The following is a 12486-nucleotide window of genomic DNA, read 5'->3' as shown; positions in this document are numbered from 1 at the left end:
AGTTCAGAGGAAGGGGGAGTCATGTCTAGAAGTCAGTATTAGATGCAGACCAGCCTTTAAGGATGCATGGCATTTTGTTGGCAGACAGATTCTTTACCACTGAGCCACCAGGGAAGCCCAATGCATGGCATTTTGAAGAGGAGAAATTGGCAGTGCAGATATCTGGGAAGGTAGAAGAGCAAGAGCAAAGACAAAGAGATAAGAAAGCATGTGTGTGTGTGTGTGTGTGTGTGTGTGTGTGGAGGGGGGCGTTGGGTAGATTTGTGAAGTCTGGGGAATATTCAGGGCAGATCTGGTATCCCCCATTTTGACTTGACATGGGGGATCTTGAACAGGCATCACAGGAAAGGAGGCTGCACAGGAAAGCTGAAGTCAGTTTGTGGAGGGCCTTAAATGACAGACTAAAGGGGTGGATTTAATTTGGTACATTATAAGAATTTGCTGAAGGTTTGGGGTTTGTATTTGGGGATAGGAATGGGAGTGTCTATATAGTCAGAGCTGAGTTTTAAGACAGATAAGTTAAGTGAAACTATTTAAAGAGCTAAGTGAAAAAGACACTCAATGGATTTGTTAATGTGAAACTTCAGAGGGCCAATGACTGGAAGATCAATAGCAGAAAACTCTAACATAACAACTTCCTAAAGACTAAATTGCTTATTAAATGAAACCTGTTTTTTTGAGATACCCATTAAGGAATACATTAAAGCACAGTCTTGAAGATCAGCTGTCAGCCGTGTTGCAGAGGAGATTCCTGAACTAGATAGAAAAGCAGGTTGGAGCACCTCAAAGGTCTCTTCCAAAACCAGAAGCCTATTAAAGTGCTTTCTTTGCCAGAATTATAGAAATGCAAAATAGTATTTTCATTTGATGCAGAAATAAGTGAATCTCTGCTATTTAAGTCCTGAAAGGAAAAGCATAGGAGTGCTAAATATAAATAAGATCTGAATATTAATATAATGAATGTTTTTATTGTAGAACAGGAGTTGCCCTGGGCTGCTGTCTTCCTTCACTTCTCCTCACCCCACCTCCTCAAAAAGGGCTCAAGAACTTTTTCTCTCTTCCATTCCTTGCCACTTGTTTGCTTCTCCCTTAAGTCCTAAGTTCTCTGGAAGTGACTGCTGTGCCAGGTTTCCTCAGAACTGCTTTCCTGCATACAAATCAAAGCGAGCTCCCCCCACCCTCACTCCAGGTTATTCTGGCAGTGGGTGTCGCCCACATAGCCCTGAAACAAGGAACAAGGCAGCGCTGTTGTTAGTGGGCATCTAGCTCATGTGGCAGCTCGAGCCCAGGAATTGTGAGACATAAAGCTCATGGAGGTGGTTAGAGGATGCTCCCCATCCTTGGCGAATAGTGGTCTGGGAGGGTCTATCCCCCACGGATCTCAACTTGTGCACTATTTCTGGTGAAGAAGGTTCACATAAGAATGGGAAGGAGCCCCAAGTATCTTTAATAAACTTTTCTTAAGTATAGTTGATTTACAAAATTGTGCTAGTTTCTAGTATGCAGCAAAGTGATTCAGTCACGCATCTAGTCATACGTAAATATATATATATACTATTTTCCATACGGTTTATTACAGGATATTGAATGTAGTTTCCTATGCAGTAGGCTCTTCTTGGTTATCTATTTTATATATAGTTAATTTATATCTGCTAGTCCCAAACTCCTAATTTATGCCACCCCCACCCCCATTTGGTAATTAAACATTTGCTATGTGTTTCTGTTCTGTAAATAAGTTTATCTGTGTCATATTTTAGATTCCACATATCAATGATACCCTATTTGTCTTTCTGACTTACTTCACTTAGTATGCTAATCTCTTCGTTCATCCATGTTGGGTAACCCTAAGTATCTTTTCCCTCGGTGTGTCAATCATCCTATAAGACGTTTTTAGTCCCACCTGGGAGGGGGAAGGAGTGAAACCAGACTAAGACGTCTTCAGTGAAGAATCTAAGCAAGTCCTCTGTTTTGTGGGGCTGAACAAACGAGTGTGTACAGCGGTGAAATGTACGCTGCAGAATCTGAGCCCGCCGCACTTCTGCCGAAATCTTCTCATTTTCAAATAGAAGTCAGCTGAGAGACAAAGAGGCAGACACCATAAGAGCAGATAAAACCAGCCAACAAACTGAACTCGACAGGAGCCCAATCCTCTAACGTAGTCGGTGTTGTCACGTGACGGAAGCCCCGCCCCTCCCGCCCAGAGATGGTGGGGCCGTCTGGCGTCACTTCCGTCAGGCCGGAACCCAAGATGGCTGCGCTCTTGTTGAGGTGACTTTAGTTTGGGGCTGGGACTCCGTGCTGGCGGCCCTCAGGGGACCTGTATTGCCCCCTCACGTCTTGCTGATAGCTGTTTACCCCGTGCTTGGGCACGGAAAGGACCCGTGGGTGGAGGCGACGCAGTCTAGAGGTCTAGAGACCCCTTCCCCTCCCCCAGCCACTCCTGTATATCGTGGAGAGCTTCGGAGTCACTGGCGGTTTATCTTTTCCTTACTCCGTTTTACGGAGGGGTCGCGGGGTTCTCGCTTCTTTTGTTTTCCCACTTCTAATAGTTCTTCCCCAGCTTGCCCTCTGGGCCGCGGCCAGAGCCGAGCTCAAGAAAACAGCTCTAACTTTTTCATTTAGGGCTTGAGCTTGGAGAAGGATCTTCGTGTACTTTACTTGTGCATTTTACTCCTGCAAACACCAGCTGCTGGCAGTGGGTGGGCACTGTTCGAGTTCCTAACCGGCCCCTGGTAGAAATTCCGGGAACCCCACCGGGCTGACGATTAGTAACAGCGCCTATAGCTGTCGCTCTGCTGCGCCAAAGCAGCCCGGAAATTCAGTTTTAGTTTATTTTTTTATTTGGTGGGTGAGGGGAGTAGATATCTCAGTTTTTCTCAGCAGTGTCAACTCGTCCAGAGAAATATCCTAGATTTTCTTCCATTCTGAATTGTCCGCTTTTTAAGAGGCCTCGTTCTCACAGCCTTTATAGCTGTAGCCGCTTTAGTGACTTTAGACGCTCTTGGTACAAATCCCAGCACAGTTTTGTGCCAGCACTATTTTTGGAAACGATTTGTTATGGAAAGTTAGCTTAAATGCTGTTGAGATTTAATTCCTGATTTCCCCAAATATCTTCTCGTTCTCTTTCCACTTCAGTCACCCGGCATAAAAATAGACGGAATTTATTTAGTTTTTCTCTGTGACAAAATGATTGCTCTTGGGAGTTGAGATCAGGAATGGTTTATCTTGATCCTTCATTTTTCTCCCTGTCTGTTATTTCCAATTGTATCTCTTTCTAAAATGTGTCAGGGCTAGTCTTGCCAGATTGCCTCCTTTATTACAGGTAGTTTGACCATAATTGAATGCTTCTAAATTCCTTGGTATATACATTTCAGTAGATGTCATAGGCTTTTTGGTGGCATTACCTTATAGCTTGTATTGATCATATTGGGTCTGAACAGTTCATTTTAGGAGTTTCATGTTTAGTACTTAGAAAGTGAGGATCACTGTATTCATTGAATATGTCCAAACTAATTTTGAGCTATGGAGGACTATCATTAGGATTCATTAGTGATAGTACAAAACTCTTATGGGAGGGACACCTCTCTTCATTTCTCACAAGGGCTTTTTAAAAGGAGAAGTAGCAGATTTCAAAAAACTTCTTTTTTTTCTTGATGGGAGTTCTGGGGTCTAATTCCATTTCACTAGAGGGATTTGTTTATAATGTGCTGATTTCACCTCAAAGGAAAATACCTTCTAAGAAATTCTAGGAGCTGGTTTCTAGGTCTAGTAGTGTCACTAATTCCATTTATTTTAGACAAGTCTGGGTCATTGATTACATGATTGTCATTTCTTTGCAAATGAAAATAGTCATAACTTGAACTCAGGAGAAATATTTTCTAAATGTTTTTAATGCTTGGTTAACTAAAAATTATTAGTATGGAAGTACTGTATGTTACGGATTTTGAACAGTATTCTATATTTTGTATAGTCCCTGAACAGTTCACAAACTAGCTAGGGATGAATAACCAGCTATGTAGCACAAGCTCCATTGATAGTCAGGGAATGATTTGCCAAAGCCAAGAAGACCTAGATGGAGAACTAAGCTAAGAATAGCTAGGCTTCTGTCTAGTAATATTCATGCAACTTAAGCACAAACCCACCAAGAGTCATTAACTCTCTGGGCATTGCCCATCATTTTAAATACTATATGTGAAGCCCCTCTAAAAACAAGGCTTAATTTGTTTAAAGTCTGAATTCTTAAGACTGCTTTTTAAAATAAGCATACTCATTCACAGACCATTTTTTTGAGCCTGTTCTATGTGTTATGTTGTTATAGGTGCTGTAGATGTAAAGTATTCCATTCTATGCTGGAGGAACTCAAAGTTTAGCACAGGAGATTAATTAATAAGCAACCTAATTTTGATTTAGAGATATGAACAATTGCTTTGGGAGCATGGCAGGTGCAGCAGGTAAGGCTAAAGGAGTGAAGTCGCCATTTGGGAGTTGCTGGGTCTTGAAAGATGAGTTTATCAGACTGTAAGGGGTCAACTCAGAATAGCCTGAGCAAAGGCATGTGGTCAAAAGAAACTATTGCTCTGTCTGTGGGTAATGTAACTTTCAGTTTGGTAGTATAGGGGGCTGAAGGGAACTTGTGGGGGAATAGTTCTAGAGAACTGAATTGGGTCATGTTGAGAAGGACCTTGTTTGACTGTGGTATGAACCTTGTAATCAGTGGGGAACTGTTAAAGACTTTTAGGCAGATGATTGATGAAGTCAGCTTTCTTTTTCAGTAACTTAACTGGTTATATTGAATGATAGGGAAGAGATTGGTGGTGCTAGGAGATCAGTTCAGGAGTTCTTGCTGGAGTTGGTTGGATGCTCATACAGTTAATCAGAACTTCCGTGTATAAATGATTGTTCTTCATTGTGTCCTTCAAGATTATATATTTTAATGTTGTTGTTAACCTCAGACATTTATGAAACTAAGTTTTCATGTGCCATCAGATCAGGTGTAGAGGATGTGCAAAAGAAAGCCATTATATTATACTCATATCTTGTTTTGGACTAAAAATGGTTTTTATTTAATTTGATGACATAGACTTGGCTTTGAATAACTTTTGTTTTTTCCAGAAGTCAGATCCATTTTCGGCAGATGAAGAATTTTAACACCACAAAGAATTTTAAAGAGAATGTGATGTGAAGTCTAAGGACCTTTGGGAAACCAGTGAAATATTAATAAATTACATTTATGTGGTATAGTGCAGTTTAGAGAGTGCTTTCCTATACATTTTCTTATGTTATCCTCCTAGTAATCAATAATGTAGGTTTTGTCATTCCCATTTTACAAATGAAAAAGCTGAGGCTCAGTTACTCACTATACACCTTAGGGTGTATCTAGACCTCCAGTCTGACTTTTATTACTTTGTCCAGTGTTCTTTCTACATTACTGTTGTTGCCTCGATACAGGGAAGAGCTTCAGAAACAATTTGAGCAATGATTACATTTAGGGGGAGACATGTATAGTGCATTTAGAAAGGGACAGCACTAACTGGAAATTATAAGTTCTGGTTTGTTAAAAACAAAACAAGGCAACTACTGTTACTTTCTAGCTGTAACATAAAGTGCTATTCCTGGGTTGGAAAAGAAATCTTCTCTGGGTTTCTGGTTTCACATAAAAGGCAAGGATAGATTAGATATCTACTCTTGTCATATTTCAAATAAGGTTATGTAGTTGTGCAACCAGATTCTGTTAGGGCCTCGTGGAAAGTTTACATTGGTATTTGTCTGGGAAACAATAGCACTAGACAGAGAGTGCTGTAGATTCCAACCCACATCTGAAAACTCTTGCTGGGTAGCTGAGTGACTGGACCTAGCCTGGTGTGAGGAATGCGTGCCCTGCAACTTCAGAGTCACAATTACTTCAATTGATATAAAGAGATTTGTTCCCACTTCTTTCTTTCTGGGAGTCTTGGGTGCACAATGTCTGTATTCACCCCTTGCCTCCAAAGCTGGGAAGAGGGAAGAGCTGAAGGAAGTGTTGGTTGGATTATTTTTCCTTCCAGTAGTGGGCCCTTCTAATTTTCTAGTGTAAAACATAAGGTTCTTGAAATGTTTATGCCTCTAATATCAATGATGTGAGGGACATCATGCACTTTTTTTTAGAAGTGTTGGATCTTAATGTGATCTTGTATCCCCCATGTACATAGTGGATATATGATAAACTTTTGTAGATTCTCAGTGTATTTTTAATTTTGGTCCCAGAGCTTCACTCTGATACCTTTCTTAAATAAAGATTTGATATAATGTGAGTTAAAGGGGTGTAGTGATCATGTATTTTTCATGATACCATGTAAACGCTGGAACAGAGCCTCTTTAGGTAGAATGGCTGGGTACATTTTAGTCTTGGACTTGGAAAGCAGTTCTGGTATTGATTGCTATTTAAAAAATAGCAGCATTTTAGTGGAAAGCTTATGTATCCTCTTCAAGTACCTTTTCATGTGAATAGCAGAGAAATCTGCTCTCTCATATTTTTGCATTATTGTATGATGACCTTTTTCACTTCAAGTTCATCCGGGTAGTTCCCTAAAATAACAGTGTAATACTTAGACCCTCACTCTTCAAACCCCTGTTCTTTAAACCTTTTAAATTCATCCATTTGCGCAGGTGTCTGCTTTAGCTAAGCTGTATAGTACTTGGGGGGCTTCCCAGGGGGCAGTAGTGCTAAAAGAACCCGCCTGCGAATGCAGGAGATGTAAAGAGATGTGGGTTCAATCTCTGGGTGGGGAAGCTCCCATGGAGGAGGGCACGGCAACCCACTCCAGTATTCTTGCCTGGAGAATCCCTTGGACAGAGGAGCCTCGTGGGCTACAGTCCATAGGGTCGCAAAGAGTCAGACATGACAGAAGCGACTTAGCACACAGTACACACACAGTTCTTGGTGTTGCCAGTGGCTTATTCTGTCCCTCTGCCTTTTTTTTGCCCCCCCACCCCCCCCCCCCCCAGAAAAAACCATGTCTTTTAACCATCACCTCCTTTAAGATCTAGCTTGAAAAAAATTGCTTTCTATATTTTTTTTTGGCCGCCCCCTGTGGCATGTAGGATCCTGGTTCCCTAACCAGGGATTGAACCTTTGCCTCTTACATTGGGAGCATGGAGTCTCAACCACTGGACCACCAGAGAAGTCCCACTTTCTATATTTCTTTGTTGAGTATTAACTAACTGATTATTCTTCTACCTTGTATTATTTGTGTTTAGCTAAAACCTTATTTTGCATTTGAAAATAATGTTTGTGATTATTCTCAAGTTATTAAAGTTGTAGCTTTCCAACTAGAAGAAAAATCTCAAAATCCTGATACTGTCATTGTTCCCATCTTATTCCTAATTTTCCCCTCCACCCTAAAGTCTTACACAGTACAAAAATAGAGAAGTTGATACACTAAAGTTGGTCTCTAAATGTTTATTGACTGTTGGTTCTCTTATCTTGCAGGCATGTTGGCCGTCACTGCCTCCGTGCCCACCTTAGTCCTCAGCTCTGTATCAGAAAGTAAGTTCCTAAATCTGTGGAGATTATTATTATTTAAACTTTTTCTCATCAGAGAAAAGCAGTATGTTTTTGAGATTTTGGGGATATGTACAAAAGCAGATAATTGTAGATGGTTGGCTGAAAGTTTAGTGACTGTGGTCTCTATTTTTCTTATTTGGTAGTAGAAGAAAGAAGGAATTTGAATATATCTTTGGTCTTTTCTTAATTTTCCTCACTTTACGCTTTTCTGCTATTTTTAACTTCATTTATTTGCTCCATTTTTTGGTTCCTTTCTTGATATTTAATTCTCTTCTGTCTAATCTTTCTTCCTTTTGTACTTCCTTTTTCTTGTAACCTTTAATTTTGGGCAGCTCCCAGGAGTTAAATCTGTTTCTTCTTAACAGTATTCATTTCTAGTCTGTTGACCTCAACAGTTGCCTCTGTATGTTTTTTTTGTCATAAAAAACTTTAAAATATTTATTTATTTATGGCCACACCCCATGGCATGTGGAACTTCTCTGACCAGGGATTGAACCCATGCACCTGCATTGGAAGGTTGGAGCATTAACTGGACTACCAGGGAAGTACCCCTTAACTTTTTTTTTAATTTATCTATTTTTGTCTGTACTGCATCTTCATTGCTGTGAGGGCTTCTTTCTAGTTGTGGCAAGCAGGGGCTCCTCTAGTTGCAGTGCAAGCTCATCTCACTGCAGTGGCTTCTCTTATCACAGAGCACACGCTCTAGGGCATGAGGGTTTCAGTAGTTGCAGCAGAACTTTTTTACTTATTTTTTTAATCCCCCTTTAACTTTTAATTTTAGAAATATTTCGTACTTTTAGGAAGTTCCTTGGTTGCCTAGTGGTTAGGATTGCAGGCTTTCACTGTGGTGGCCTGGATTCAATCCCTGTTGCATGAACTGAGATTCTGCATGCTGAGCAACGCAGCTGGGGGTGGGGATCGGGGAGGGGGGGAGGGGCGTGGGGGGGTGTGCCGGGAAACAGTAGAAATATTTGGTACTTTCAGAAAAGTTGGAAAAATAGTACAAAGAAGTTCTATATATCTTTCACCTATATTCTCAGTTGTTAACGTTTTGGTGTGTTTACATATCACTCTATATTTTTGGTTGTGCCATATGAAATTATATTTTTGTAGCTCAAAACTTGTGTAATACCGACAATTTAGTGTGGTTCAGCACAATTTAATTATGGTGATTTTCTCCGCATTCTTTGAGATTAAGCTGCAGACATCATGACCTCTTCTAAATACTTCTCCTAAGGGAATTCCTGGTGTTCTAGTAGCCAGGACTCCACACTTCCACTGTAGGGAGCATGGCTTTGATTCCTTGTCAGGGAAATAAGATCTCACATATCTCACAGCACAGCAGAATAAACCCCAATTTGTCCTAAGAACAAGAATATTACCTTATAAAACACAGAATAATTATACAAATGCAGTTATCAAACACAGAAAATTTAACTTTGACCTAATCTTACCTGATATACAGTCAATTTTCAGATTTTTCATTTGTCCCAGTCTGTCTGTCCCCTATCCAGGATCTAATTAGGCTCACATATTATATTTGTCTTATTTCTGTAGTATCCTTTAATCTGGAACTATTTCTTAGCCTTCTTTGTCTTTTATGACATTGAGTTTTTTCAAGAATACAGGTCAGTTATTTTTCAGAGTTTCTCTCAAGTTAGATTTGACTGATTGTTTTCTAATGATTTAGGTTATGCATTTTTGGCAGGAGTAATACATTAATGATGTTTTATCCTCAGTATATCACATCAGGGACATATGCTGTCATTTGTCCCATTATCAGTGATTTTAACTTTGGCCATTTGAATATAGAAATGTTTGCTGAGTTTTTTCCCAGTATGAAGTTACTGTTTTTAACTTTTGTAATTTGTAAGTAATATATGGGGAAATATTTTTCTTGAGGGGGATGGATCATGTTTAATGTAGGTACATAGTAAATTAAATTGTTGAACATAGCTGTCTAAAAATTGGCTTCAGCCTAGCTTCAGTTCAGTCTCTCAGTCATGTCTGACTCTTTGCAACCCCATGGACTGTAGTATGCCAGGCTTCCCTGTCCATCACCAACTCCTGGAGCTTACTCAAACTCATGTCCATTGAGTTGGTGATGCCATCCAACCATCTCATCCTCTGTCATCCCCTTTTCCTCCTGCCTTCAGTCTTTCCCAACATCAGGATCTTTTCAGATCAGTCAGTTCTTCGCATCAGGTGGCCAAAGTACTGGAGTTTCAGCTTCAGCATCAGTCCTTCCAATGAATATTCAGGACTGATTTCCTTTAGGATGGACTGGTTTGATCTCCTTGCAGTCCAAGGGACTCTCAGGAGTCTTCTCCAACACCACAGTTCAAAAGCATCAATTCTTCCAGCACTCAGCTTTCTTTATAGTCCAACTCCCACATCCATACATGACTACTGGAAAAACCATAGCTTTGACTAGATGGACCTTTGTTGGCAAAGTAATGTCTCTGCTTTTTAATATGCTATCTAGGTTGGTCATAACTTTTCTTCCAAGGAGCAAGCGTCTTTTAATTTCATGGCAGCAGTCACCATCTGCAGTGATTTTGGAGCCCCCCAAAATAAAGTCTCTCACTGTTTCCATTGTTTCCCCATCTATTTGCCATGAAGTGATGAGACCAGGTGACATGATCTTAGTTTTCTGAATGTTGAGTTTTAAGCCAATTTTTTCACTCTTCTCTTTCACTTTCATCAGCCTAGCCTAGTGACAAGAAAAATCATGAAACTATTTAGAGGTACTGAACTGAATCTCGTTCTCAATTTTTGAGAACTTGGAAAGGAGTCTTGAAGAGCTGGATGAGAGCAGGTGTTATGAGATATCACACATAACCTGGGTGATATGTAAATGGTTTTGAAATACTGTATTTGCCCTGCTGCCCAACAAGAGTTAATCTTCCATTATGTACTTGGGTGTTGGGGGATTGAGAAGAAGAGTTGCTCTCTAATATGACCTCATTGGGTGGTTGAGGTTATTAGTAGCTGAGTCATACTTGGCAGAAAGATAAGGTGAGTGGACAGACATGTTTTCTTAATATATGGGTTCATCTAGCCCAGCTTACCTTTAACTTTTTATTATGTAAAATTTTAAGCCAAGTTTACTTTTAATCATTTAAACCTTTTGGTTTTGTTTTAGTGCTGTTCCTTTGGGAACCACAGCCAAAGAAGAGATGGAGAGGTTCTGGAATAAGAACACTAGTTCAAACCGTCCTTTGTCTCCCCATATCAGCATCTACAGGTAAGGGCTCTGGAACCAGGGAATTTAGTAGTAGCAGGTAAAAGTTCCGGAGGTAAGTCAAAATGTAATTTGTATTAATTGAAAGAAATTATTTTGAAATCATTTCAGATTTGCATAAATATTGCAGAAATAGTGTGCTGTGTTACTATATACCCTTATGCAGACTCCCAGTGTGTTAACATGTCTGAATGATTTTTAAAAAGTGCAGCGATGATGATACTCATTACTCCTGTGTTAGTTTCTATTCCTGCTGTCATAAGTGCTCATAAACTTTGTAAATGAAAATAACACATTTATTATCTTACAGTCCTATAGTTCAAAGTCTGGCTTAGGTCTTACAGGGCTAAAATTAAGGTGTTGGCAGGGCTGCGTTCATTTCTGGAGGCTCTGGGGGAGAATCTGTTTTGTTGCTCTCTCCAGCTTCTGAAGGCTGTTCTGAATCCCTTGGCTTGGAACCCGTTTCCTCTATCTTCAAAACCAGCAGTGGTGTGTCAAGTTCTCCCATCATATCACTTTGAACTTGCTTCACTGTCACATTTCTTCCCTGACTCCCTCCTTCTGCCAGCCCCTTCCACTTTTAAGGACCCTTTGTATTCTCTTGGGCCCATCCAGATAATCCAGGATAGTCTTCTTATCTTAAGGTGAGGTTATTAGCAACTTTAATTTCACTTGCAGCCTTAATTCCCCATTGCTATTTAAGGTAAATATTCACAAGTTTCAGGAATTAGAATGTGGACATCTTTCTGCCTGCTGCAATCCCTTAATACTTGAGTGTATGTTTCTTAAATTTGAGGAAACTCTGTATACTATAGCCATCACAGTCAGAAAATTAACATTGATCCTGTGTTAATCACCTCATCCTCAGATCCCATTCAGATTTTGCCAGTTGTCCCAAAAATGCCCTTTATAGGTCCAGGATCCAACTGAGGATCATGTATTACATTTAGTTGTTTAACTACTTGGAATTAGCACAGACCCCACAGGTAGGGGTTCAGTCCCACAAGACTGTCTCCCACTTCAGATGCCAATCCCAAATCCCAGCTTGTTACTTGTACTTCTAACTGAAAGTGTTAGTTGCTCAGTCGTGTCTGACTGTTCACAACCCCATGGACTGTAGCCTGCCAGGCTCCTCTGTCCATGGGATTCTTTAGGCAAGAATACTGGAGTGGGGAGCCATTCCCTTCTCCAGGGGTTCTTCCTGACCCAGGGATCAAATGCATGTCTCTTAATGTCTCCTGCATTGGCAGGCAGGTTTTTTACCACTAGCGCCACCTGGTACTTCTAACTAACCAACTATAAATCAAGAGTTCTCACAACCTCCTCCTTGGGTTCAGTAATTTCTTAAAATGGCTCAAGAAACTTGGAAACATTTACTTAAGTTTACTGTGATTATAAAGGATATTAGAGATGATACAGATGAATAGCCAGGTGCCCTCTTAGGTCGTCCCTCTGTGTCTAGAAGGATCCTGAGCACAGGAGCTTCTGTCTCCATGGAGTTGGGGTGCATTATCCTTCTGATATGTGGATTTATTTACCAACCTGAAAACTTCCCAAACCCTGTACTTTGGAAATTTTTATGGAGGCTTCATCATGTAGCCATGATCAGTTATTAACTTAATCTCTAGCCCTTCCCTCCCTGGATGGAGGTGGGGGTGGGGCAGAAAGGTCCAAGCTTCTGGTCACGGGTTGGTCTTTC

The 12486-nt window shown here is 40.4% G+C and overlaps 2 protein-coding genes and 1 long non-coding RNA gene across 5 annotated transcripts in view; 2 read left to right on the top strand and 1 right to left on the bottom strand.

Annotated features, from left to right (window-relative positions):
* Positions 1–6184, bottom strand: part of PFDN2 (prefoldin subunit 2) — a 185846-nt gene extending 179662 nt beyond the window's left edge. Inside the window, exon 1 of the mRNA XM_055587350.1 lies at positions 6175–6184. The gene's annotated coding sequence lies outside the window, so the exon portion shown is untranslated. The remainder of the gene's footprint in view (positions 1–6174) is intronic.
* The window catches only part of SDHC (succinate dehydrogenase complex subunit C), a 30024-nt gene continuing 19656 nt past the window's right edge, over positions 2119–12486 (top strand). The window contains exons 1-3 of one of the 3 annotated variants that reach the window (XM_055587345.1): positions 2119–2268; positions 7469–7525; positions 10689–10790. In XM_055587345.1, coding sequence (XP_055443320.1) covers positions 2204–2268; positions 7469–7525; positions 10689–10790 — 224 coding nt within the window. In that variant the 5' untranslated portion in view covers positions 2119–2203. The remainder of the gene's footprint in view (positions 2269–7468; positions 7526–10688; positions 10791–12486) is intronic. The other 2 variants (XM_055587342.1, XM_055587343.1) reach the window with 2 other exon arrangements.
* On the top strand, positions 2414–6959 carry LOC129656627 (uncharacterized). Its single transcript, XR_008716422.1, has 3 exons — positions 2414–3322; positions 4319–4451; positions 5113–6959. It is a non-coding gene; the product is annotated as an uncharacterized LOC129656627 (long non-coding RNA).

Source organism: Bubalus kerabau, chromosome 6 (genome assembly GCF_029407905.1).
Source record: "Bubalus kerabau isolate K-KA32 ecotype Philippines breed swamp buffalo chromosome 6, PCC_UOA_SB_1v2, whole genome shotgun sequence".
Classification (NCBI taxonomy): domain Eukaryota; kingdom Metazoa; phylum Chordata; class Mammalia; order Artiodactyla; family Bovidae; genus Bubalus; species Bubalus kerabau.
This window is presented reverse-complemented; position numbering and strand designations above follow the sequence as displayed.